The sequence below is a fragment of the Chiloscyllium plagiosum genome, chromosome 12 (genome assembly GCF_004010195.1).
Source record: "Chiloscyllium plagiosum isolate BGI_BamShark_2017 chromosome 12, ASM401019v2, whole genome shotgun sequence".
Lineage (NCBI taxonomy): Eukaryota > Metazoa > Chordata > Chondrichthyes > Orectolobiformes > Hemiscylliidae > Chiloscyllium > Chiloscyllium plagiosum.
In genome coordinates, this window is record NC_057721.1 from 77,546,129 (window position 1) to 77,573,036 (window position 26,908).

General features: G+C 44.1%; 1 protein-coding gene across 2 annotated transcripts in view; it reads left to right on the forward strand.

Annotated features, from left to right (window-relative positions):
* Positions 1–18,232, forward strand: part of c12h21orf91 (chromosome 12 C21orf91 homolog) — a 43,521-nt gene extending 25,289 nt beyond the window's left edge. For both annotated transcript variants that reach the window (XM_043701411.1, XM_043701412.1), the window contains 3 exons: positions 12,059–12,601; positions 15,590–15,652; positions 17,926–18,232. In XM_043701411.1, the coding sequence (XP_043557346.1) occupies positions 12,059–12,601; positions 15,590–15,652; positions 17,926–18,092 (773 nt within the window). In that variant the 3' untranslated portion in view covers positions 18,093–18,232. The remainder of the gene's footprint in view (positions 1–12,058; positions 12,602–15,589; positions 15,653–17,925) is intronic.
* Positions 18,233–26,908: the final 8,676 nt, after the last annotated feature.

Genomic DNA, 26,908 nt, shown 5'->3' on the forward strand with positions numbered 1-26,908 from the left:
AACCTCTCAGTCCTAACCTGGGACTCTTAGTTTTAGACCCCCACAAGAGGAAAGCATCTTGCAGCATCCACTCTCAATCTTAAATGTTTCAATAAGATCGCCACTTTCTTTCAAACTCTCAATGGATAAAGGAGCAGTCTGTTCAACCTTTCCGTCACAGGAATAAACCTCCTCTGAACTGCTGTAATGAAATACCTGCTGGATATTTATCCAAACCCCTTTTTGAAAGCTGCTATTGAATCTACATCTAACATTTGTCAGTATCTTCCAACTTGCCAGAAATTACTGCTTAAAGTGATGATTCTCCTTGATTCCACCCTCGTCATTTTGCCAATTACCTTTCAAATTGTCTCCTCTGGTTACTGATCTGACAGCTTCTCTTTATTTATCCTCAAACATTCTTGACTTTGACACCTCTATTAAATTTCCTTCACACCTCCTTTGCTGTAAAGTGCACAATTAGTTCCTCTAATTTCCACACAGTCGAAGCAGATTATTAATCTGGTTGAACCAGTATTCTTCCTAAATCCCAATTGCTCTGTGGGGGGTTCTATTGATTATTCACAGCCTTTTTGCATCAATAAAATAAAACTGAGCTGGAGATCCAAAACAAACAAAAGCAAAAGTTGCTGGAGAAACTTAGCAGGTCTGACTACATCTGCGCAGAGAATATAGTTGACATTTTGATTCCTGAAAGAAGGGCTTATGCCTGAAACGTCGATTCTCCTGTTCCTTGGATGCTGCCAAAGCAAAAGTTGCTGGAGAAACTTAGCAGGTCTGACTACATCTGCGCAGAGAATATAGTTGACATTTTGATTCCTGAAGAAGGGCTTATGCCTGAAACGTCGATTCTCCTGTTCCTTGGATGCTGCCTGACCTGCGCTTTTCCAGCAACACATTTTTCAGACTGCATAGGCAGCACTGCCAGTTTCTCTCGGACATGCAGCCTGGATGGAGTGGGACGCAGGAAGAATGACAAATTCATGGAATCCTACAACATGGAATAAACTGTCTTTATGTTAAGTCTTTACACAATGATCAACTCAGTGACAATCACAATGTTCTTTGTCCTTACCAAGCTGCCCCTGTACTCTTTGCCCAGTGCCCAGCACTTTATTTCAGTATCTTTGTCCAGGGCAACCTTAAAGTTTCTATCTAATCTGCTTACATCACATTTTTCAAGTGGCAGGTCAGAACAACTTGCATTGATGAAACACACCAAAAAAAAGACACTTTCTCCCTTTATGATTGGAGCGAATTTGATGAAAAAGCAGAGTGAAGCAAACACTCAACAGATTTGGGTAAATCATTGGCTTTTGAACTCTAATCCTGTCATCTGAACCTGCAAAATGAACAGCTTTTCAGTGAGTATGAAGTCAAAAAAAAAAAAGGTGGGTGTATGCATCTTAAGAACATTAAAGGAAGGCCTGAAATTTGGTGGACACAGCAGCAATTAAATGACATAACATATAATGATGCAAGACGAAAGAAGGTGGCAATGGAACTAGAAGAGGAATTCTCCAGACGAGTCCAGAGGAGATTGTTGCAGCAGAGCTACAGGGAGTAAAACACGGCAAAGGGGAGATGGATTTTGTAGCTGAGTCATGTGACAGACAGTCGGAGGCACTGAGGCAATGGCTCACCCATCCTGTAAAACAGACCAGATTCTTAGGGTAGATTGCAGAAAGGATTTTCCCCCCCTTTTGGTAGAATCTAGGACCAGAGGGCATCATCTCAGAATAAGGAGTCACGCATTTAAGAATGAGGAGGAATTTCTGTTTCTGAACATAGTGAATCTGTAAAATTATTCACCAGAGGTCTGTTAAGGCTGGGCCATTAAATATGGGGGTGGCACGGTGGCTCAGTGGTTAGCACTGCTGCCTCACAGCGCCAGGGACCCGGGTTCAATTCCAACCTTGGACAACTGTCTGTGTGGAGTTTGCACATTCTCCCTGTGTCTGAGTGGGTTTCCTCCGAGTGCTCTGGTTACCTCCCACAATCTAAAGGTGTGCAGTTTAGGTGAATAGGCCATGCTAAATTGTCCATTGTGTAGGTTAGGTGCATTAGTCAGAGGTAAAATAAAGGAAAATAGAGTAGGGCAATGGGCCTGGTTGGGTTACTCTTGGGAGGGTCAGTGTGGACTTGTTGGGCCAAAGGGCCTTTCCACATTGTAGGGATTCTATAAAATATAATCAAGGCTGAAATAGATAGATGTTAAATCAACAATAAGGGAGTCTTATGGGGTAGAGGGCAGCAAAGTGGCGTTGAGGATTATCCGATCGACCTCGGTAGGACAGACTGAATGGGCTGAATCGCCTTTTTTATTATTCAGTCATGAAATGTGAGTGTCACCGGCTAGGCCAGGATTGATTGCCTATCCCAGAGGGCAGTTAATTGTCAACAACATTGCTGTTAGTCTGGAGTCACATGTAGGCCAGACTAGTTAATGAAGGTTTCCTTCCCTAGAGGAAACTAGTGAACCAGATAGGCTTTTCCTGGCAATTAACAATCAATGACAATGGTCATCATTAGAGCCAATTCAAATTCCACTATCTGCCATGGCGGGATTCGAACCTGGGCCACCAGAGTATTTCTTGAGTCTCTGGATTAATAATCCAGCGATAATATCACTAGGCTATTGCCTACTTCTTTTCTGTGTCCTAAGGTCTTTTGGCCATTATCGATTGGGGATCCCACTCAAGTGTCAGCCTGCAAGACTTCCCATCTTGGTTATTCTAGTGCAATATCCATTGTCTTGTGAGAAAATAGTTTTATCTGAAACTATTATGTCAGAAAGAAGGTAGTCATGTTTGCATCCAGCAAGGCCCAAGTGAACATAACTGCTAATTGTCAGGTGCTCTGTTTCAAACAGCCACATGTCGGCCTACAACACTGGAGAGAAACCCATGTTATTTTCAGCATCTGAGGGGCAGGCAAGGTCTCTTTCAAAACTATCGAGGCACTTTCAACAATGCAACCTGCCCTCAGTACAGGCACTGGGAGTGTCTTGAGAGTGGAAGGATGACCTCCTGACCCTGATGACGGTGCTGCCTTGTGAGATGCAAGCAACTGCTTGAGAGGACAGAAGAAATGACTCCTACTACCAAGAAACCCAGTTAGTGTTGCTTCTGACAACAGCAAGTGCTGGCTACACTCAGGAGATCAGACAGCATCCATGGAGAGAGAATTCAACAAAACTTTCACTCATTTTGATGAATGGCCATCCACTTGAAACTCGACTTGTCTTCCAGCCACGATGCTGTCAGACTCATGTTTCCAACACTTTCTGATTTTTGTTTTTCAATTTAAGACATCCACAATATTGTGCTGTTTTAAAATAATGATGTATTTGACTCTGGAATCAGCATGGGACTAATTTCTCAGGTTGTAAATTGTTACTTGCACACAAGACTGATAAATACATAGAGCTCAAATTTTATTGTATAAATTGCAGGTTGTTTTAAATTTTTTTGCACTTATAAATAGAAGAGGACTGACACCAGCACTAAGTTCTATTTTGAGTTACGTTTAATTAGTCCTTCAGATTAAAGGTATTGGAGGACACATACTTAAGTTAACACTGTAAAGTTGCTATAGAACCATAGAAATATTACGGCTGAATGGCTTCTTTCTATGCTCATCAATTCCTGCTGGCCGAGGGGAGGGGAAAGCTAGATGCCGATTCTAACCCCACTTTTCAGCACCAGGCAGTAGCCTTTCAGGATCCAGCACTTCAACTGAGTTCAGAGTTTCTGCCTCCACCAGCAAACTGGGCAGCAAATGCCAGAAATCCACCACCCTCCGAGTGCTCTGGTTCCCTCCCATTTGTGTCCCTCTAATCGTTCCACCATTGCCTTTAGTTCTCTGCCTCCTGCTAATGGACCTTGTCCCCTGGTGAAACGTGTCTTCCCTGTGCACTCTATCCAAGCCCCTTGTAATCTTATACACCTCAATTGAGTCATCCCTCATTCTGCTCTGTTCAAAAGAATAAAACACTAGCTTTTTCGGTTTTTCTTAATAGCTGCAATTTTTCAACCCTGGCAACATTCTTGCAACCAGTGTGATGATTAATTTCCTTAACACTAGACAGCTAATGAAATAGTCAAGACAAGCACTCTTCTCAGTTTACAGCTACTTGAAGCTGATTTGTCGATGTACAAATATTTCTGCTTTTACAAAAGTAAATGGTTGGGAAGAGCTGGATAGAGAGGGTTCTTTGGTTTATCTTCTGTCACGGAAAGTGCCACCTCCTGATCTGCCTCCATCCAAATCCAATCCCATTCTGACTTAGTGTTTCTGCACGTGTTTACATTATACCAAAAGAGGATCTGAACAGCATCTCTGTGCTTGTGTCAATCACCATGCTGAAGGTAGACTCTATCTTTGCATCCAGATGCAGCTTATGTAAGCACGCCACTTTCTCAATCAGAACATTGTAGCTTCAAGCACTGTTCCAGCTCCTGCACAGACTTTACAGCACTGAATTGGACCGTTCGGAATAGCAGACATCTGCAAACCTCTATGCTCTAAGCATATCCTTCTATTCCTTTCTCCCTTCTCTAATAAGAGTTTCTTCCTTTTTTTAATGCAGCTGTGTTATTCATTCTAATGATGGGTTTCACATTCTCATTGCCATTGAACACCTTACTGAGGTTGTGCTGCATTGTCAGAGGGTCAGTACTCACTATCTGCCAAGCTCTCAGACTGGGAACTAAGTGCCGAGACAGAGCTGTGTTCAGGTAGGGTCAGTACTGAAGAAGTGCTGCATTGCTTGAGGCTCACCATTCCCTATTGGAACTGTTGGTTCTGTCCACGCACCAGTTCAGGTGGATGTAAAGACCCAACCACATTAGGTGAGATCTCTGGCTCTTATTTCTCCAACAACAACAGTCCAAACAGATTAGTACTTCATTCAAATTTGATTGTGGGATCTTGCTGCACATTTGGCTTTGTCCACATTGGCTACTTAATGGTAACTGCTCTTCTAAAAATAATTGATTAATTGTAAAGCTTTTTGTTGGACCCTTGAGGCTACAATGTGGTCCAAATATTGTTTTATTTTTCCCTTTGCCCCTGCAATCACATCAAGTCCTGTTTTTAATGAGGGCTATTTTAATTACATAGACCAGGTACCCCCATAATGATATAGCAGAGGGACTCATTGTTAGTGCTTTAGACTTCTAGTTTTGGGAGCTGCTCTTTGCTTGTACTTAGATGGGAAAATAATGTGACATCAGATTACGTCAGACTGAAGCACAAGGAAAAACATGACAATGTGACTTGAGGTTATTCGAAATCTTTTAAATATCAATGCTGCATTTTGCTTTGATTTGCAGGAAAATTCTTGCCACCAGAAGTTTATGTCCCCAACCCCCAGAGGTGAAAGTCTACGAGCATGATGTCCATGGAGGACCCTGTCTTTATAATAGAGGTTTTCAAGGGCACTGTTATTTTGCTCTACCAGCCTACACTTTCCCCTAAAGTAGGACCTGGCATCTCAACAAGGCTCCTCTGAAACTAACAGGATGTTCACAAGGCTTGGCAAATTGTTTCTGACTCACTTGGCTTTGCCCATTTCACACATTGCGAATCTGAGTGAGGAGTGGGTAGCAAGTGCAGCTCGAGAAGAGGAAGCTGATTATACACTTCATGCTGTGCTTTCGAACCCTTGACACAATCTTCTTATAAAGAGATTTTGTTTCTTTGTTATCTCTTTCCCAACCACCCTATCACCGACTGATTTCCTGCAAACCTCTGATGCAGTGGTCTAAAAATAGCCTGACTGGTTATCTGCTAGCGCAGTGTCCACGTGTCGTGCTGCCAGTTAAGCCACGGTTCCCAGAATATGAAAAGTAGTCTCTTCTTGTGACCAGTGCGGGAACGTCTGGTGGTGCAGTTACAAATTCTTTCCTTCCTACTTTGCCTCGATCTATAAACTGTGTGTGGTTGGCAGTGGTCTGTGTTGGGAGCTCCCAGCCAGAAAGCATGGTGAAGGCAAATAGTCTCATTATGTTTACATTATACTCCGATATGCATTTCATTTAGAACCTATAAGGCTTAAAAATATGAGAAGTGGTTTGAAAGGAGACTGTATGGTTTAGCTGTGGTCAGCACAGATATAGCTGGCTGAATCACCTTGACTATATTTTGCTGCAGTTAGACCATAGATGGAAAACTGCATGTTGTTCTCATCCCCATGCTATCAGAAGTGTGTGATGGCACTGGAGAGGATGTTAACTGAAACATTCCATCCTAGGCATGAGAAGAGACTGGATAGGCTGAGTTTGTTTCCATCAGAGCAGAAGAGGCTGAGGGGAGATCTGATTGAGGTACACAAAATTATGAGGGGCACGGACTAGATTGAGATTCCTTTCCTCATGGCTGATGTGTCCAGAACTAGAGGGCATAATTTTTGAGGTGAGGTGCAAATGGTTTACAGAAGATCTGGGGGGAAAATAAATTTTACCAAAATTATGTTAGAAATATGGAATGTATTGCTTAAGAGGACAGTGGAGGTAGGTACTCTTGCAACATTGAAGCAACATCTGGATGTGCACTTAAATTGCCATGGCATGGCAGGCTACAGGCCAAGCACAGGTAAATGGGATTAGTATAGTTTGGTGTTTGTTGGTCAGCATAGACTTGATGAGCCGAAGGGTCTGTTTCTATGCTGTATGACTCTGACGCTTTGTGTTTAAGAATCATGCGATGCTTAACCAGCCAAATGTTCAACAGCTATCCACTGGTCAATGAAATATAGCACTCATGAAGCCTTTCATTCCACCACGCCTGCACCTCTTGAAGTGTAGTCATCATTTAATACAGTAAACTCTGTGACCAGTTTTGCACAGCAAACTCCCATGATCATCAATTTGCTCATTACCAAATATAACGAGTTCAAGTTATTTTGATTTGCATGATAAGTATCAGTTAGGACTTGAGAAGTCCCTCTGCTCTTTATCAGAGTGCTGTCATGAGATCTTTTATGTCTATTTTTGAAAAAGTCACTGGGGTCTCAGTTTAACATCTAATTATTAAAAATAACGTTCCTGACCACAGCACTGTCTGTTCGTATTAATGGTGGAAGGTGTGATTTCATTTGAAATGCGATTGTTTCAAAATTGCGCTTTTTTGCCAAATGGTAACTTTGAATTAGTTCCATGAGATATTGCGCCAGAACATAGTCACAAACACAGAGCCCAATGGAAGCAATAAGTGTTAATAGTCAAATTCTCTTTTCCATTCTCTCCTTCCACCCCCACCATTCTCCCTTCTCACTCCTTCCTGTTCCCTCTTCCCCCTCTACTCTGCTATTCCTTCCTACCCACCCAACCTTCTCCCACTTCCCCCTCTCTCTTGTCAACCTGTGATGTAATTTCCTTAACGATATATCTGTTGCCAGGTTTTGAGGATATGGTGATGATAATGACAGATGTTTCCTGTTTATATTGCATTATTGTTTTATACTGCATTATTGTTTTGTTTTTGCACTTTTAAAAAAGAATCTAAAACTAATTCCCCAGTGTAGGCCGATTTCTTTTTCTTAAATACCTGTTGTTATAAAGAAGAGGTGGGAAATGAGCAGAGAGAACTGTTTGGACGTGAAAAAGTGGATTAATTGTCATGACATTTTCACTGGCTCAGTGACAAGTTATTAAGATTTATTTCATAGCATGTCTTTGAGCCCCAGAGACTGCCCAAAGAAACAATTTAAGTGGACTGCTTTGTCCTGGATGGTATTGAGCTGCTTGTCTTTCTAGGAGAAAGTGAGAACTGCAGATGCTGGAGGTCAGAGTCGAGAGTGTGGTACTGGAAAAGCACAGCAGGTCAGGCAACGTCAGAGGAGCAGGAGAATCAACATTTCGGGCATAAGCCCTTCACCAGGAATGAGGTTTGTGAGCCGGGGGAGCTGAGAGATAAATGAGAGGGGGAGGGTTTGGGGGCAGGGTAGCTGGGAATGCAATAGGTCGATGAAGATGAGGGAGAAAGTGATAGGTCAGAAAGGAGGGTGGAGCGGAGAGATGGGAAAAACAATGTGGGAGGGGAAATTGTGGTATTTGAAGGAGGAGGCCATGTGGGATTTACTAAGGTGGAATTAGTCATCCTGGGAACAGATATGGTGAAGGCAGAAGAATTAGGAATAAAGGATGGTGTCTTTACAGGAGGTATAGTGGGAGGAAGTGTAGTCCAGGTAGCTGTGGGAGTCATTGGGCTGGTAGTAGATATCCATGGTTAGTCAGTCACCAGAGGTGGAGATGGAGAGATCCAGGAAGAGGAGGGAGGTGACCCCGAGATGGTCTAGGTAAAGTTGAGGTTGGGTGAAAGGTATTGGTGAAGTTGATGAACTGTTCAACCTCTTCATGGGGAGCAAGAGGTGGCACCGATACTGTCATCGATTCTCCTGCTCCTTGGCTGCTGCCTGACCTGCTGTGCTTTTCTAGCACCATACTTGACTGCTTGATCTCTAACCTATCTTGGGGTGAGGGCATCTGTTGGCCATCTGTGATTGCCCATTGAGGGTAATTAACAATCGACAAGAAGTGCTGTGGATCATAACGGGTCAGGCAGCATCCTTGGAGAGAAAGCAAGCTCACGTTTCGAGTCTCACCGACTCTGCTTCAGAGCATCATTTGCTCCAGAGAAGTGCTATGGGTCTGGGGTCACATGGATGGCAGGATTGATTCCCTAAAAGGAATTGGTTAACCTGGGTTTTCAAGTTTTGTGGTTGCCATTACTGAAACAAGCTGCATTTGCCAGATGTATTGATGTGTTGGAATTTGAAACCATGCCCTGGGAGCATAGCTTGCCTTTCCAGTCCAGAAGTATTACAACGCTGCCACCATCTCCCCTCGCATTGGCCAGACGACTGATGCAGGTTATGTCCCTAGCCTCTGCTGAATTAGCTCATCAGGTTACCCTGGAAGAGTGAAACGGCTGTCACAATACAGTCACATTCCTGGGTTAATGAGCTGAATGTTCTGGCTGACTTTCACTGGATGGTGATCAGAAGTCAATGTGTGTGAGCATGGGGCTAAAAATAGGATGAGACTCAGCTTTTTTTTTATTAATCTTATCTTTTCAATAACCTAGTTCCAGGAATATGCCTGTTAATCCAACCCGTCTAGACACACACACCACTGTTGTGTAACTGTGAGACAGCTGGTGCCTTGGAAAAGGAGTTAATGGTACAGCTTTTAATCAAAGCCAAATATCTCGCAGTACAGAAAAATCAAGAGCCACTCAGTAGATCAATGCAAAGTCACAAATCCTGCATTTTAGTTCCCTCCAGGTGACTGACTTGACCCCTTTCCCCTCTCTCCTCTTCCCCCACCTTTTTCCCCCCTCCCAGTCCTGCCTCGGTTGACTATGTGCCAATTGGTTGCACGCTGGTACGGTCTCATCTTGGTGCTGAGCCCTGTGAAATTCAGCTGCTCTTGATGAAACTGTAGATGTGGCAACTTGTATGAGCAAACTTGCTGCAACCTGCAGAGAGATGTGGTGTCACACAGGAAGGGTGGTGGGGGAGGAGTGCAGACGATTACTCTTTCCTTTGTTTTGAACCAGCAGCAGGGCTATCTGCTGAAAACAGAGCACAGTAAATAATCATGGCAGAGCTCAGAGGTTATGCCCATCACAAAACCCTGAAAAAGACTGAAGTCCCTTTCTTCAGAAAATAACTTGCTCGAGATTTGGGAGGGTGGAGAGAACACTTTTTTTTTTTTTCCTTTTTGTTTGAGAGACTAAAACTTGGAGAGTTTAGCATATAAAATAGTAATAAATCAGAAGATTAATTCCAGGGATTTCCAAAGAGTTGGTAGGAATTTGCAACTCACTATCAGAGTGGTAAATGTGAATGATGTAGATGAATTTCAGCATAAGCCAATTGAGTGTGTAACAAAGAAAGCAATAAGAAAGGTGCCAAGAAGGCAAGGCAACCGATTTGGAGGAGGTTCATGTGGACCATACTTCTTGTCGTGGGTCATTTGAGTCAAATGGGCTGGACTGCTGTACATTAGTTGCGATATCACGTCAAACCCCTTCCTCCTGTTTGACTCGTTTCTAACAGTGCCCAACTCTTAATGGGTACAAACTTCAGTGGCTGTCACCCAATGCATTTCCTCTGGCCACATGGAACATTCAGTCTTTACGCCTTTAAGCTAATTGCATTAACTGGTACACCAGAGTGGCACCTTTTCACATTTTAACACAAATCATGTTACAATCTCGTTGCATGGATGGTCCTGCAACTTCAACTGGTGGTAGATTGCAGGAACCCAGGAGGAGTTTGTGTATGGGCACTGCAGTGTGATTGTGGTAATGCACTGAACTGGTATTCTGCTGTATGGGGGTCTGATTGGCTGCCTCACTGTGTGCCATCTGCTGAGATGCATGTCTTGGGCAATGCATAATAGAATTATGTTGGCGCTATCCCCTGCTGATTCTAAGCTTTGCATGTGTTGTCCTAGTTTTTCAGGACATATATTTATATTAATGGTCAGAAAAGCTTCCGATTGCCTTTTGCGCTCAACCTGGTTTATACTCGCAGGGTGCTTCAGAGAACATCTCCAGGACACCCTCACCAATCAACTCCGCCACCCCGTGGCTGAACTTGAGCTCCCCCTCCCACACTGCCGAGGACATGCAGGTCCTAGGCCTTCTCCATCGCCACTCACTCACCACCCAACGCCTGGAGGAAGAATGCCTTGACTTCCGCCCTAGTACCCTCCAACCCCAGGGCATCAATGTGGATTTCACCAGTTTCCTCATTTCCCCATCCCCCACCTTACCCCAGTTCTAACCATCCAGCTCAGCACCGTCCTCATAACCCATCCCATCTGTCCATCTTCCTTCTCACCTATCTGCTCCATCCTCCTTTCTGATCTATATCCTTTAGCCTCCATTCACCTATTGCACTCTCAGCTACCTTCTCTTCTCTTTTCCTCCCCCTCCCATTTATCTCTGCACCCCCGAGGCTCCCAGCCTCACTTCTGATGAAGGGCTTTTGCCCAAAATGTCGATTTTCCTGCTCCTTGGATGCTGCCCGACCTGCAATGCACTCTCAACTAATAATATGGAAAGTTCAGTCATCTTCTGAAGTTTTGCCTCTTACTTCATTGGGTTCATCTTTGTACGCATCAACTTGCTGCCGGTGTGGTGCTGCATTGTTGGTCACCTGTTTTCTCTTGGGTCTGGCGTGACCTTTGGGAGCAGATGTCTTGCGTGTTTCTGACCAAACTCTGTGCTCTACAGTTACCAAGGAAAGCTGAACAGCTTTGGGTAGAGAGGACAACTGGCTCCCACCCCTCTTCCTCAGCTCCCTGTCTCTCACCTTTCTCCTCTATCCTGCTCCTCCCCGCCTTTCTGTCCTAGCCTTCCTCTCCTGTCACTATCATTCCTCATCCTTCCGTCCTGTCATCCTGCTGTCTGGATCAGCAGTAGCTCTTCAACTGCCTCTGGTCTAAGCAACGAAACCTCTTTCTGAAATCCCTCTTCCTGGTTAAAACTGACCTCCTTCATCAAATTTGTTGGTCACTTGTCATAATATTTCTGTCGTGAACATGACCAAAATCACACATGTAAGAAACCTAAATTCTGTTCTTGAAAGCACTCCTAAATCAAAGGATCCCTACCATGTGCAAGCAGGCATTTTGCCTGTCACGTCCACACTGACCCTCTGAAGAGCATCCCATCCAGACCCACCCCCTTACCTTATCCCTGTAACCTCGCATTTCCCATTGCTAATCCACCTAACCTGCACATCTTTGGTTTCCTGCCAATGTCCAGAGTACTCTGAGGAAACCCACGCAGACAGCGAACATGTGCAAACTCCACGCAGAGTTACCAGAGGGTGAAATTTAACCCAGATCCCTGTCACCGTAAGGCAGCAGCACTAACCACTGAGCCACAGCGATTGTTCAAAACACCGTATGAATTGAGATTATTGCTGCCATCTTGGAGCTGGGAGTGTGACTGATAACTGACTCCGTAGCCAAGTGAATACTGATTGGAGGACTGTTGCAAATGTGTTGTTTTTGTTTTTGGTCCTTTTGTCTTTCAGGGGTGGCCAGGGAGAATCTCCTCCACACTGAATCAGTGCGTGGTCACAGAGAGTGCTTCGAGAAGTATCACCTAATCGCCAACCAGGACCTCCCACAGCCGAGAGTTTTGAAGAGCACCTACAAGGATGTGAAGGAGATCCTGAGCAGGAAGATAAACCGCATTATTCAGTACGCACAAAACCAGCACTCGCACTCTGACCTGCGGGAGTGCGGGCAGGGCCAGGTCAAGGGTCATGACCCCCAGCCGAGCGCACTCAGGACACACTTCCCCCAGGTGAACGGCCTGCAGTTACCCCGGTACTCCCCACGCTGGCTGGACGGGAGCTCGCCGGGATATTCCAAGTGCAGGCAGGGGATTCTGGAGCAGGATGGGCCGGCAGACTTCCGGCTGGGGATGCTGGGGGTGGCTGTTGACAGGTTTCCAGGTGTGGACGTTGGCTGGTCGCCTGAGGAGCGGGGGCGAGGGGCAGAATCTCAGCTCTCAATGGGAAGCTGTGGCAGAGTGGAGTCCAGATGTCATCGCCACTACACCCAAGAGGAGTGTAAGTATCAGGGTTGGGCGGGAGGAGGAAGGTTCACTGATTACAGACCCATCGACACACTTCTTAAAACAATCTCATTTATAACCATTGAAATATCTGGGTATGGCACTCTGTCCCTGAATGAACCTGAACCAAAGGGTAAACTATAAATGTCAGGAGAAACATTCTGGTGCCTGCCATTAATGACAAACTGAGCTGGACTCGCCATATCAACACATTAGCCTCTGACGTGCTCTTGTAGCCACAATGACTGCAGCTATTAACTCACCTCCTGGTTCCCTAAAGCCTGTTCACCATCTACAAGGCACGATGGAATACTCCCCCCAATGAGTGTAGCTCCAGCAACACTCAAGAAGTGTGACACCATCCAAGACAAAGATTGGCACCACATCCACTCCCTCTATCGATGCTCAATAGCACTAGTGTGTACAGTGCAGGAGTTCACCAAATATCCTCAGACAGCACCTTCTAAACCTGCAACCACTGCCATCGGAAAGGACAAGCACAGCAGATACATGGAAGCACCAGCAGTTACAAATTCCCACCAACCCATTTCTTATCCTGACTTGGAAGTCTAGCATCTTTCTCACTACTGACGTCAGACTCACTGGTCCATAATTCATAGTTTTCTCTCTACTTCCCTTAAATTGTGGGGTTACATTAGCTACCCTCCAACCTGTAGAAATTATTCCAAAGTCTAAAGAATGTTAGAAGTTAATCACCAATGCTTCCACTATTTCTAGGGCTACTTCTTTAAGGGTGTTCTGTCCATAAAAAGCAAGAGAAATCCAACACAGCCAATTACCACCCCATCAGTCTACTCTAGATCATCAGTAAGTGATGGAAGACATCATCAACAATGCTATCACGCAGCACCTGCTCAGCAATAACCTGCTCCGTGACACCCAGTTTGAGTTCTACCAGGGCCACTCGGCTCCTGAACTCATTACAGCCTGGTTCAAAAGAGCTAAATTCCAGAGGTGAGGTAAGAGTGACAGCCCTTTATATCAAGGCTGCATTTAACTGTGTGGCATCAAAGAGCCCCAGCAAAACTGGAATCAGTTTTGAGGGAAAACTCTCCAATGATTGAAGTTATACCTGACACATGAGCTGATGGTCGTGGTTGTTGGAGGTCAGTCATCTCAGCTCCAGACCATTTCTGCAGGATTTCCTCAGGGTAGTGTCCTCTGTCCAACCATCTTCAGCTGCTTCATTAATGACCTTCCCTCCATCATAGGGTCAGAAATGGAGATGTTATCTGTGTAATGTTCAACACAATTCGCGACACTTCAGACACTGAAGCAGTCCGTGTCCAAATGCAACAAGATCTGGATAATATCCAGGCTTGGGCTGACAAGTGGCATATAACATTCACACCACACAAATGCCAGGCTATGACCATCACCAATAAGAGACAATCTAACCACCATCCCATGACATTCAATGGTGTGACCATTACTAAATCCCCCACTATCAGCATCCTGGGAGTTACCATTGATCAGAAACTCAACTGGACTCTCCACATAAACGCAGTGATGATAAGAGCAAGTCCGAGGCTAGGAATATTGCAGCAAGTAACTCACCTGACTCCCAGAAGCCTGTCCACCATATGCAAGGCACAAGTCAGGAGTGTGATGGAATGGTCCTCAATTGCCTGGATGAGTGCAGCTCCAACAATGCTTAAGAAGTTTGACACCGTCCAGGACAAAGCAGCCTGTTTGTTTGGCACCACATCCATTGACACTCAACAGCAGTAGTGTGTACCATCTAGACGATGCACTACAGAAATTCACCAAAGATCCTAAGACAGCACCTTCCAAACCCATGACCACTTCTATCTAGAAAGACGAGGACAACAGATCTGTGGAAACACCACCACCTGCAAGTTCCCCTCCAAGCCATTCACAATCCTGACTTAGAAATATACTGGCGTTCATTCACTGTTGCTGGGTCAAAATCCTAGAATTCCCTTCCTAAGGCATTGTGTATCAACCCACAGCAGTTGGACTGCAGCAGTTCAAGAAGGCACCTCCCCACCACCTTCTCAAGGGCAACTAGGGACTGGCAATAAATGCTGGCCCAGCCAGCAATGCCCATATCCCACAAAATGAGTCAATTTTAAGATTATCAGGTCCTGGGGATTTATCAGCCTTCAATTTGTCCAACACCATTTGCCTACTAATGCAGATTTGCCTCAGTTCTTCCCTCTCAGTAAACCCCGTGTTCTCCATCATTTCTGGTACATTGCCTCTGTCCTCACAAGTGAGAACATGAATAAAGTATTAAATTGGTTTGTTAGCCATTTCTTTGTTCCCCATTGTAATTTGTCACATTTCTGCCTATGTTAGTTTTCACCCATCTTTACCAATAGAAACTTTTACACTCAGTTCTTAAGTTTACTGCAAGCTTACTCTCTCATTCTATCTTCCCCTTCTTAATCAACCCCTTGGTTCTCCTTTGGTGACTTTCAAACTGTTCCCTATCCTCAGGTCTATTGTTTTTTCTTGTCCATTTGGTATACCTGCTTTTTTACTTTTGCGCATCTAATGCTATCTCTAACTTCCTGCATAAGCCAGGATTTGGCCACTGTTCTCTCTCGCGCCAGAAGTCATTTTTGTAATTCACCCATTCACTCAATGGACAGGCACTGGCAAGCATTCACTGTCATTCATTCTAGTAACATTTCCCAATCCACACAGCCAATTCATACCTTTGCAGCTTCCCTCATTAAGATTCAGGACCCTAGATTCAGAGTCAACTACCTCACATTCTATCTTGTTGAAGAATTCTAAACCATTATTGTCACTCATCCCCCAGGAGTTTCTCATGAATACATTTACCAATGTTCCTTTCTCATTGCATAGTACCCATGCCTGTCTTGTTTACTGTACAGACTACAGGGAATTACAAACAGAGAAGACTCTCTGTGTTGCGTTTGCTTACACCAATGCCCAAAATAGCTCGAACGCTGTTTGATATTTCTTTCAGTGAGTGCTATGTCGGTGGATGATCTGGTGCCATTGAACGAACAACTCCTCAAACAAATCAAAGGTACGCAATCACATCTGTATGGGGTGGGAAGCATTCAAAAATTTAAATTAACATGTCGCGATTCTTTACAGAAAACACTCCTAAAACTTTGGATTTTTTTTGTTTCGTATAAGTTCTTTTTCCGTCCCAGTTTAGCCAATCCTGTAAATATGGGAGATGCTGCAACCAGTTCATGCACAACAGGCCCCCGGGAACATCAAACTGATAATTGACAGATAATGTGTTTGATTGCGGGATTGATAGTGGTCAGGAATCTCTCTCCTCTTTGTTCAGTATAGTGCCACAACATTCTTTTTATATCCATCTGTGACTGCAGATGTAGCCTCAGTTTAACATCAGTTAATTAAAACCAGTGTTGCGTATGATTCAAATGGATAATTTGAAGAGATTCTGACTCATTTATGCTTTTTCTTAATTTACCTGTTGGAGCCCATACTTCTGAGTAAATGTTGTGGTATAACTGCCCAAGTACATAAGTTTTAAGTTGACTCTGCAACTAATATCGAAAGATATTAATTAAGGGACACTTTAGGGGATTTCTCCTCCCGTTCCTCCTGTTTCACTTTCTCCTGTCTGCATCTTCACCCTGCTCTCTCAAGGGGGGAAAGCAGGTGACTTACCCAAGGTGTCCTGATGGATATTTTATCTCTGACAGCGTAAGGACCATCTCTGATACAATGAGTCAATGCCTTGCAAGGAATCCTGGACAGCATAGAATGATGCCAGTCTTTCCACCGTACCTATGCTCGCTCCTAAAAAGAGCTTCCTAATTAGTCCTCCTGCCCAATATTCCTCTCAACCCTGTAAATTTTCTATATTGAAGCATTTTTTCCAATTTTTAAAAAATTATATTTGAAATTGCCCCTGCCACCTTTTAAGAGGCTGTTCCAGATTATGGTAAAGAAGAAAAGGAATTGCTCTCTCCCACTTTTTTTTTAAACCAATTGCCTTGATTACCAATTATCTTCAATCCTTACCTTGATCCTACTGCCATCCTGTGGTTAAAATATCTCCATTTCGAACATCTCCGATAAACTGCCCCATAATCTACTCTGCTCCATGGAGGAGAATCCCAATGTCTCCAATCTCTCTCTCTCCCTTTAACTTTTATTTAATTCCTTCACGGGGAATGGGAATTGCTGGCGAGGTTACCATTTATTGGCAGTTAAGAGTCAAGCATATTGCTGAGAGTCTGGAGTCACATGGTCAGACTGGGTGAGGATGGCGGATTTCCTTTCCTAAAGGATATTAGTGAACCAAATGAGGTGTTTCCCAACAATGGATAATGGTCTTCAGGGTCATCATTAGAGTCCTAACTCCAGATTTTTATCGAACTCAAATTCACAATCTGCTATGGCAGCATTTGAATCTGGGTCCCCTGAACTGTACCTGGGTCTCTGGAATAATAGACTAGTGGTATTGTCACCAGGCTATTGCCTCCCCTTAGCTGATGTCCCTCGTACCCAGAACCCCTCTTTGCAATCACTTCTGCAGTCTCTGCACGGCATTGACACCCCTTCCTGAAGTGTGGTGTAATGACACAGTGGTAACAACACTGGATGAGTAATCCAGAGCTACAGGGATATGGGTTCAAATCTGAGAACAAGGGTTCAAATCCCACTGTGGCAGACTGTGAAGAAGATATGAAATTTAAAAACTAACCCAAAGCCAGTCAGTTGACATAAGAATGTATCTGGTTCACCAATGTCCTTTAGATCTGGCCTGAATGTGACTGCAGGTACTACAGCAATGTGGATGACATTTAAATAAGCGCATTAATAAAAATATAAAATAAACGTATAGAAAGAGGCCATTCGGCCTATTGTGTCTGCACCGATCCTATGAAGAGCATCCCACCCAGATCCCACCCCCCTCCCACCACATCCCTACAATCCTGCATTTACAAGGGCCAACCCATCTAGCCTGCACATCACTGGACACTGCGATAATTTAGCATGGCCAATTCACCTGGCCCTGCACATCTTTGGACTGTGGGAGGAAACCGGAGCACCCGGAGGAAACCCACGCAGACACGGGAGAATGTACAAACTCCACGCACAGGATGGAATCAAACCCAGGTCCTTGGCGCTGTGAGGCAGCAATGCTAACCACTGAGTCACCCCAAAAACTAACACACAATATCACACCCAGAATTGGAGGCAGTATTCCAGCTGAAACTGATTCAAGCATTTTAGTTGTCTTTTTAGGAGAAGATAGAACATTCCCTTCTCTTGTACTTGAAACCAACTTGATTTTTTTTTGTCGTCTTCAAGTGGTCTTTGAGGATCTTGCACAGGAATTAGAGAAGAAGGACTCTCTCTCCTCCGAGCTCCATGTACGCTACATCGCCATTGAGCAGCTGTTCAAGAACAGGGAGAAGCTGCCCTGGCTGCGAGTGGGACAAGGAGGAATCAAGCCCAATGTTCCCCTTGATCATTGACTCACAGCTAACAGATCAGAAATCAGCTTTACATGAAATGGGGCTCCCAGCAGTGTCAAGTTGGACTCTACCACGGGGAGGTGTTTTGTATGTTTTACATTTATATTTGCAAAAGGTGAAAAAAAAAATAATTTATTTTACGTACTGGTTTCTAAGCGACTTATTTTTTTTTCAAAAATACTTTTCTTTTTCTTACCCCTGTGTGTCTGACCAAACCTTTTGTTATGGAATCTCCAACTGAGTTTGTTAGTTGCTACCAAGTGTAATTTGGGGAATTGTGCATTGAAGATGACTGGGAGTTTTACTGGGCTGTAAGGACAAGCTGAATGTAGGCGACTTAGCTCTGAAGTTTACTCTCTGGTCACAGATGGGCTGGAGAGTTTTCCAAGGTTCCACCGCTCAGTACCAACACTGTTTGCGAGTTCACATTTGGTCATTACACACTCTTCTCCCCGCTCCCCCCCCCCCCCCTACTTGTTTGCCGGAAGACCTAGCAGCAACAAGTTTGCACAGGGCTGTGACACCTTAAGTATGTCGTTGTTTCAGCCTGAAATTCCCTGGAGGCCATGGCAATTGAGACATTTATCCTGATTAGGCATTTAACTTTGATTTGTGGCATCCTACCTTAGTGTGTGAAAGCAATGCTGGAATCCATTATTTCAGCCTCACTGGCACTCCACTTTGTGTTGGTCTTTGTGTGATCTATTATTCTAATCATTCATAAAATCGGCAAGTTACATTTTCTGGTGCATTCAACTGTATGCCCATACTCCACATATTTGGTGTAAAGCTGAGGTTACAATGAAGGATTCTCCTTTTCAGTTTCTCCCTAAATTGGCGACGTAAAAACTTTTCGCTTTACTCGTTGAGTACATGAGACAATAAAGCCTATTCTATTCTATTCTATGTCGTGACGCACAGGTTAAGCCACTACCAGTTGTGTGTGTCTCATTCTCTGAGACAGCAACACAATGGCCAGGTAAGACTATGGCAATTTTACCTTAACTTACTCACAGTCCGGAGACCAAGGTTCAGAGCTAAGCTGGCTGTACACAGCGAGATCTAACTAATGTATGCAAAATGATTGGAACAATATGTGAAATTGTGGTTGAGTCCTATGGAGGGCATCAGACTCCGCGCTCTCAGCGGGTTCTGGAGCCACACAGGGAAATTCTCTCCAGTTCCCTCTGTTACCAGGTCTGGCTCAGGCACCCTGACTTTGAGTTATGTTATCATTTCTGGCAGTGCTTCGAGCCTATCAGCTTGGCTCTTTCTTTGATAAAGCCATATACCAAAAGCCATTCCTGGCATTTTGAACCCACAGCGTGGGGAACCAGAACGTTCAGGGGTTAGTTCAGATCTGAAGATTTGGATTTTTTTTTTAAGAAAAGGAAAGCCCTCCCATCATCCTTCAAATTCTTCACAGCTAACGGTGTGTCTTTTTGATGTCAGAAATTCTCGGGACAAGCAGTGCAGTGAGTCTCCTCCTTGGATGCCCGGACAGTTTCTAAGTATAGCTCCGTTATTTTTTTATTTTTGGAGGTTGTTTTTTTTAATCGCGTCAAAGTAGGGTTAGTGAGTGACTCTGACAGAAGGTGATGTGTTACCGAGGGATGCATGAGTGTGCACTCCCTGTCTGCTGTGACGTGGAAGGGAGAATTTCACTGATCTTTAACTCTTTTGTTTATATGGTGCTCTCGGGGTTTTACGCCAGAGTTACTGTAGTTGCAGTGAAATGTTTAAGCCCTTCTGTCCTCTTCAAGCAGTGACAACAAAAGGAGCTACTGATTAGCAGAGTGATCCTGTTCCTACAGCCATACATGTGTGATATCAATCACCTATTGCCCAACAACACAAGAATAAGATGCACTGATCAAATAGTTACAGCATGGAAGAGGGCTATTTGGCCCATCATATCAGTGCTGGTTCTTCTAGAGAAATTCTTTCATGGTAATGACAATGCCAATATTTGTCGTCTAGCCCCACTTGCTCTTGAAGGGAATTTTAAGATCTGGAGTTGCAAGTAGGCCAGACTGGATAAGGATGACAGATTTCCTTCTCTGCAGGCTGTTAGTGAACAAGAGGGTTTTTACAGCAATAAATGGGATTACAATAAATGCTTGATGATTAATGTGGATATGATGGGCTGAAGAACCTCCTTCCATGCTGCTAATCTCTGACTCTGATAGTTTAATGGTCATTGTTACTGAGACTAGTTTCCAATTCTGGATTTCCTTCTCTCTCCCCTCTCCTCCCCCCCCCCCCACCCCCACTCCCTACCACCAATGCCCCAAAGAAAGTCACCATTCTCCGCCTGCTCCCTGTATCATTGCACAGTTTTCCTTTTCAGATAATGGTGTTATTAAAATCCTCCAATTGAATCTGCTCCCCCACCCACCCTATGGTCTGGTAGTGCATACTCAGTTGTGATCATTTAATAATTTTCCTCATGTCACCTTTGACCTGTGCCCTCAGGCCATTGAATGCGAGTGTTTTCCCCATGTCTGCTTCATCCAAGCTCCTCCATGTTCTGACCATCTCCATGAGACCTCCCTCAAACTTCCCTAAGTTTTCCAGCCTGTCCGCATAACTGAAACAACAATAAGTCAAGCTGCCATAGCCCCTGTGAATCATAGGATTTGTGTGTGTGTGTGTGATAAAAATGATTGGGGGCTTTTTATCCTGAGGGTCACCTCAGGCTAGGGGAGAGATTGAGCATGAGGGTCCTCCTGGTAACCTCAGCAGGTCTGGCAAATTGAACCTGCACTGTTAGAGTCACTCTGCATTGCAAGGCAGCCTTCCAGCCAACTGAGCCCACCTGCAGTAAGTGACGGATTGGCCAAGTTCTAATTGACTTGAGGCTGAATGGCCTCCTGCTGTGGTGGTGAGTAGGTGATGTCAATTTTTTTGCGGTTGAAAGCCTGAACATGTGGAAGAGGGAGGGAGGATTCAACAAAATACAGAGTTGGTGCCACCTACTCCGAAGTCAGACCAGCGAGTTGCTCGTTGTTGCCGCCTGATGAGGTTCAGCCCTCTCAGCAACTTCTTGCAGTGAACCTCCGACTAGAGTTTCTAGAATCACTGCCTGTTTCACATTTCAATGTATATTTTATTTGTGACGTTAGGTAAAGTGCTTGAGTAGTAACCCTGCCCAGTGTTTGAGTGGGTGGAAAGGAGGATGACGTAAATACTGTTTGTAAGGGTGTACTGCAGAGAAGCTCCACAATCCGAAGATGAGTGAAATACTGCGGATTCTGGGAATCTGAAATTAAGCCTGGAAAGTTGTCGAAATTCGAGCAAGTCTGGTAGCACCTGTGGAAGAGGGAAGTGGAGTGTTAATGACACGTTAATTGCTCTTTTTTGGAAACATTAACTGTGTGCGTGTGTGTGTGTGTGAAAGCAGCCTGCTGTGCTCAGCATTTTCCAATTTCAGTCCGTATTTTGTAAAGTGATTTTGGTCTGAATCTGTAGCATTGATGTATTTTTTTTTATTGTCTTTGGAGGTAGAGGTTTTGTATTTTTGTATTGTACGCAGGTCAGGTGTGTTCAGAGGTTTGAAAATACAACATTTTGTTTGTATACTGCAGCACTGGAGTGTGTCTGGAACACATCGGTAAATTCAGTGACTGTAGTGTGTGAGCTGCCATTTTGGATTGGGGTAGTTGTGCCTTCATCAGCTCACACTGTGCAAGAACACAAGGCTGTTTCAGGGAGTATCCAAACCCAGCAGTCTGTACACTTCTAGTGTCTTTATTCAGTGTTCACCCAGATCCCACATTTACGTGGGTTTCCTCAGGATTTTCATTCCCTCTGACTTTTCATTGGTCTGAATATTCACTCCTGTTTTGTTTTGAAGCATTCTGTGTTGACTTGTCATGTTGACTCCTTTTTTCTTTTGGTTTTTTTGATTTTGGATAATTCCCCGGGTTGGTACTGAACCTTCCAAGTGGCAATATCCCAGCTTCAGTCCCACGTTCTCAGCCACAGATGGGTTGGTCACTTGGGTTCAATTAAACAAAAACGTGTACTCAGCTCTTTTTGACACATTTGTGCTGTCTGGAATACAGAGCAGCCTTATGAATGTGTGAAGTGTGGGTATTTTTGTGTCCATCCCATTATCCTGACCTGTCTCCTCCTCTTTGAGAATGTTCCACCTTCAAAGTCTTCAGGAAAAATAGAGAGGTTTTCCCAGAAGCCCCGCAGGAATTCATAATAGGGTGTGCTGCACACATCTGTGAACCACTGCTATTTTCTCCAGTTTTAGGTCAGGATATCACTGGGGGAGGAGGGGGGGGGGGGATTGCTGACATGTGTTGAGTAGATTCTGCTTTAGTTTGATACTTGTGTTGTCTGTACTGCAGACTTCCTGTGGTTGCTCCCCTGCTGTTGGGGAAGACGTAGCAAATACATTTCCTCAGTCTTGCAACTCTTTTTACACACGTGCTGTATAAATTAAAACTCTACTGGAAAATAGATTTTAAATAAATAATATTTTCTTATTCTGCCTCTTTGTTGTTTCTTTTTAAATATGGGAAGAATCTTCCATATTTAATGGAGATTTCTTTTCCCTCAACAGACAGTTCTGAGTGTGTGACTCTCCCACCATTTCTGTCAACCACATATGGTGGGATTTGGTGGATGCATGGTGATGTTTGGTCAATGAGATGTATGTTATAGTGGAGAGGTTTTTAAAAACTTGTAGCTTACAGTCAGTTGCCACACTGGAAACATAAGCTGTGCAAGAGGCCAGATGTGGACAAATGGCAGTGATCATAGAATCCCTGCAGTGTGGAAACAGGCCATTTGGCCCAACAAGTTCACACTGACTCTCCAGAGACTAACCCACCCAGACCCAAGGCTGGAGTTGGATTCATGTCCCTGACGCTGTGAGGCAACAGTGCTAACCACTGAGCCACCTTGGTGCCTTAAAGATCTTTGAGGTTTGAAGTTAGAGATGGGGGGGTGGGAGGTGTGTGTATGGGGATGTTGTGGTTCTGTTCACCAAGCTGAGAATTTGTGTTGCAGGCGTTTCGTCCCCTGTCTAGGTGACATCTTCAGTGCTTGGGAGCCTCCTGTGAAGCGCTTCTGTGATGTTTCCTCCGGCATTTGTAGTGGTTTAAATCTGCAGCTTCCAGTTGTCAGTTCCAGCTATTCGCTGTAGTGGTCGGTATATTGGGTCCAGGTCGATGTGCTTATTGATTGAATCTGTGGATGAAGCGGCAGGTACAAATCACTATAAATGCCGGAGGAAAGATCACAGAAGCGCTTCAGAGGAGGCTCCCAAGTACTGAGGATGTCACCTAGACAGGGGACGAAACGTCTGCAACACAAATTCCCAGCTCGGCGAACAGAACCACAATGACGAGCACCCGAGCTACAAATCTTTTCACGAATTGTGTATGGCGATGACAGAAGGAGTTGAAAACATGGCTGAGAATTTTACAGCAATTGGATGAAGTTAGCCAGGCTTCTTAATCCTGAGAGCTCTCCAGTGTTTCCCAGTGAACAGGCACTGAGTTGGATTCTATTGTACAACTTCTTATACTTGAATAACTTGCTAGTTAGGTTCAAACCTAGACAGAGGTAAACAGTGTACACAAGCAGGAGGCTGGAAGAACACAGCAAGCCAGGCAGTATCAGGAGGTGGAGAAGTCAATGTTTCAGGTACAACCTCCCTCCTGAAGAAGGGTTACACCCGAAACAGCGACTTCTCCGCTTGCTGTGTTCTTCCAGCATCCTCCTTGTCCGACTTCGGATTCCAGCATCTGCAGGGTTTTTTTTGTCCCGAACAGAGATAAACAATGGCTGCTGTGGCTCCAGCAATGGATGGGGAAAATAACAGGACTTTTTTTTAAGAACCTGTTCTGCTGCTGCCCTCTTGTGGCGTATTTGTAATTTGTCAATTTTGCTCTTTGAGCAAGAAAACTTTTTCATTAAAATGCATTTTATATTGTACATCATTCCAAGATGTGCCACATAAAAAGAAAATTCTTTAAGAATTAGAATCCGGGGGGGATCCAAGATGGCGGCGACCCAGCAAGTCTGAGTCTATAGTGCTCCTCCCAAGACTTGAGCAAAGTGGGCCACCCACCCCCACCACACTCACCAAATCATTTAAAATAGCTATTTAATTTAATTAGTTGCTTAGTATTAAATTTAAACAATCTAATCTTTATTAAAAATGACTAAAGGGAAGGGAGCCCACAGCTCTCAGCAAGCAGGAACCCCTCCCCCACCCTCTCCAGCCTCAGCAGAGGCGTCCACAGCCACCCCGGGGGACTTACCTACAGTGGCAAGCCTCGTGGAAATCCTCTCCAAACTGGATGCAAAGATCGATGCTTTCATTGAAGAATCCCAAAGTCGATGGGACTCCCTCTCAGCCGCGCTGCAAAAGCACGACCGAGACATTCAAGAAATCGAGCGCCGAGTCGGAGGGGTGGAGCTAAAGGCCGCGACCTCCGAAACCACAGCGCAATCGGCCGTGGATCAGGTCCGGACTCTCGAACAGCGAGCCCGGACCTTAGAGAATCACATTGATGACCTCTATAATCGAGGTCGTCGAAAAAAAATTCGTTTGCTGGGCCTTCCCGAACGGGAAGAGGAAGGCCAGCTTACAGCATTCCTCCAGCAGTGGCTGCCACAGCTTTTAAATCTGGAGGCTGGATCAGGCCAGGTAAGGGTGGAATGGGCCTACCGGGTCACAATACATGGGCCCGGCTCGAACCAGCGCCCACGCCCGGTCCTGTTCCAGCTGCAGACTATAGGGAGAGGCAGATACTCCTAGAAGCCTCTAGAAATATTGGAAAAGATTCCCAAGCTATGATCTATAAAGCATCCAAGATCATGTTATTCCAGGACTTTTCCCCAGCGCTGGTCTGAAAGAGGAAGGCATTCGATGAGGCAAAGAAGTGTTTAAGGGACTTAAATATTCAGTACTCCTTACGCTACCCAGCGACGCTACACTTTAACCATGAAGGATCCGTGCATAATTTCGGATCACTGGAAAAGGCTAAGGATCTTTTGGACTCTCTTCGATAAATTGTAAGAGACAATGGATGTTGGATTGCCTTTCCCCCACTCCAGTTTATATCCCCCCCCCCCCTTTTTCTTTTTTCTTACCTTACTGTTTAATATTATCTTGGGGTGGGGAGAGGGTTTTATTTATTTGTTCTCTATTTAATGATTTTCTCCCCCCTTGGGGTTGTTTTTATTATTATTCTATGTATGTGTGTGTATATGTATATATATGCCGGGGGTTTAGTTAATGTTGGTGGGGGGGAGGTTATTCTATTCTATTTTACCTCTGTCGGGGTTGTTTTCCCTTGCTATTTTGTATTATTATATTTAATTATTATTTGTTGAGGTTGTAATTTTATAGTTATATATGTTTATACATGGTATTAACATACCAAATATATCCAGGTGTGGGCGGGGGGTGGGTGGGGGTAGGGTACTCGCTGTTAACTCTAGCTTTGTATTATATCTGAATTCTCCTCATCCTATTGAGAAGCGCCTGGGTCAAGGGTGTGGCATTGGTTGGGAGAGGATACGATGGACTTTTGGAAAGGGAGTGACACCCCCTGGGAACAAGGGGGAAAATCTCCATTTAAATACGTTTCATTTTTAAAATTATTTACAAATAGTTTTTCTTTTTACTCCAATCCACATAAATGCCATACCAGAATTGATATGTTTTTTGTCCCCTCAATTTTTAAAAATTCCATATCATCCTATAAAATAGGTAGTATAGCAATTTCCGACCACACTGTTGTATATATGGAAACCAAGGCGAGGAACAATGGGACATCCCCTCGGCATTGGCGTATGGACCCCTTCCTAATGAAAGACAGTAAATTTGTAAAGTACTTCTTTCAAGAATTTAAAACTTTTTTAGAAATTAATTTAGGTACGGCTAAATTTGATGGTCTCCCACAATGATGTGGGAGACCATCAAAGCTTACACGCGAGGTTTGATCATCTCCTATTCAGCGACCCAGAAAAAATTAAAGGGAGAACAACAGCGTCTGCTCGAAGCTCGCTTAAAAGCAGCTGAAACTGCATACGCTGATAGACCTTCTATTATTAAATTGCAAAGGATTACGGCCCTTAGGACAGTCTAAACGCTTACCCAAACGGCTAAGAGGGAAATATTATTTGCAAAACAAAGGTTATTTAAATTTGGCGACAAACCGGGTAGATACTTAGCATTTCTTGCAAAGAAAAAAAAGGCCCCTCAAACTATCACATCTATCAAGGAAAGTACGGGCATTTTGACTCATGATCATAAAAAGATTAATGCAATCTTTAGAAAATTTTATTCTGATTTATATAAATCGCAGGATTGTGAAGACAGGACTAGGAGGATGCAATCATTATTTAAAAATTTGACCTTTCTGGGCCTAACTCCGGAACAGATATCGGTCTTAAATGCTCCCCTAACAGTCCAAGAAATACTTGACGCAATCAGGCAACTTCAGAGCGGTAAGACACCTGGCCCAGATGGTTTTCAAGCTGAATTCTATAAAGAATTTACAGAAATATTGGCTGGTCCACTTATGGACATGTATAACTATCCATATAGTCAGGGCTATCTCCCGCCTTCGCTGAAAGAGGCAAATATCTCTCTTATCCTTAAAAAAGGAGAGGATCCCGAAGATTGTACGTCATACAGACCAATATCCTTGCTAAATGTAGATTTTAAAATCCTTTCTAAAACGTTAGCATTGAGACTAGAAAGGGTACTGCCACATATCATAAAGGAGGATCAGACGGGGTTTATTAAGGGCAGTAGATCATCCAATTATATTAGAAGGGTT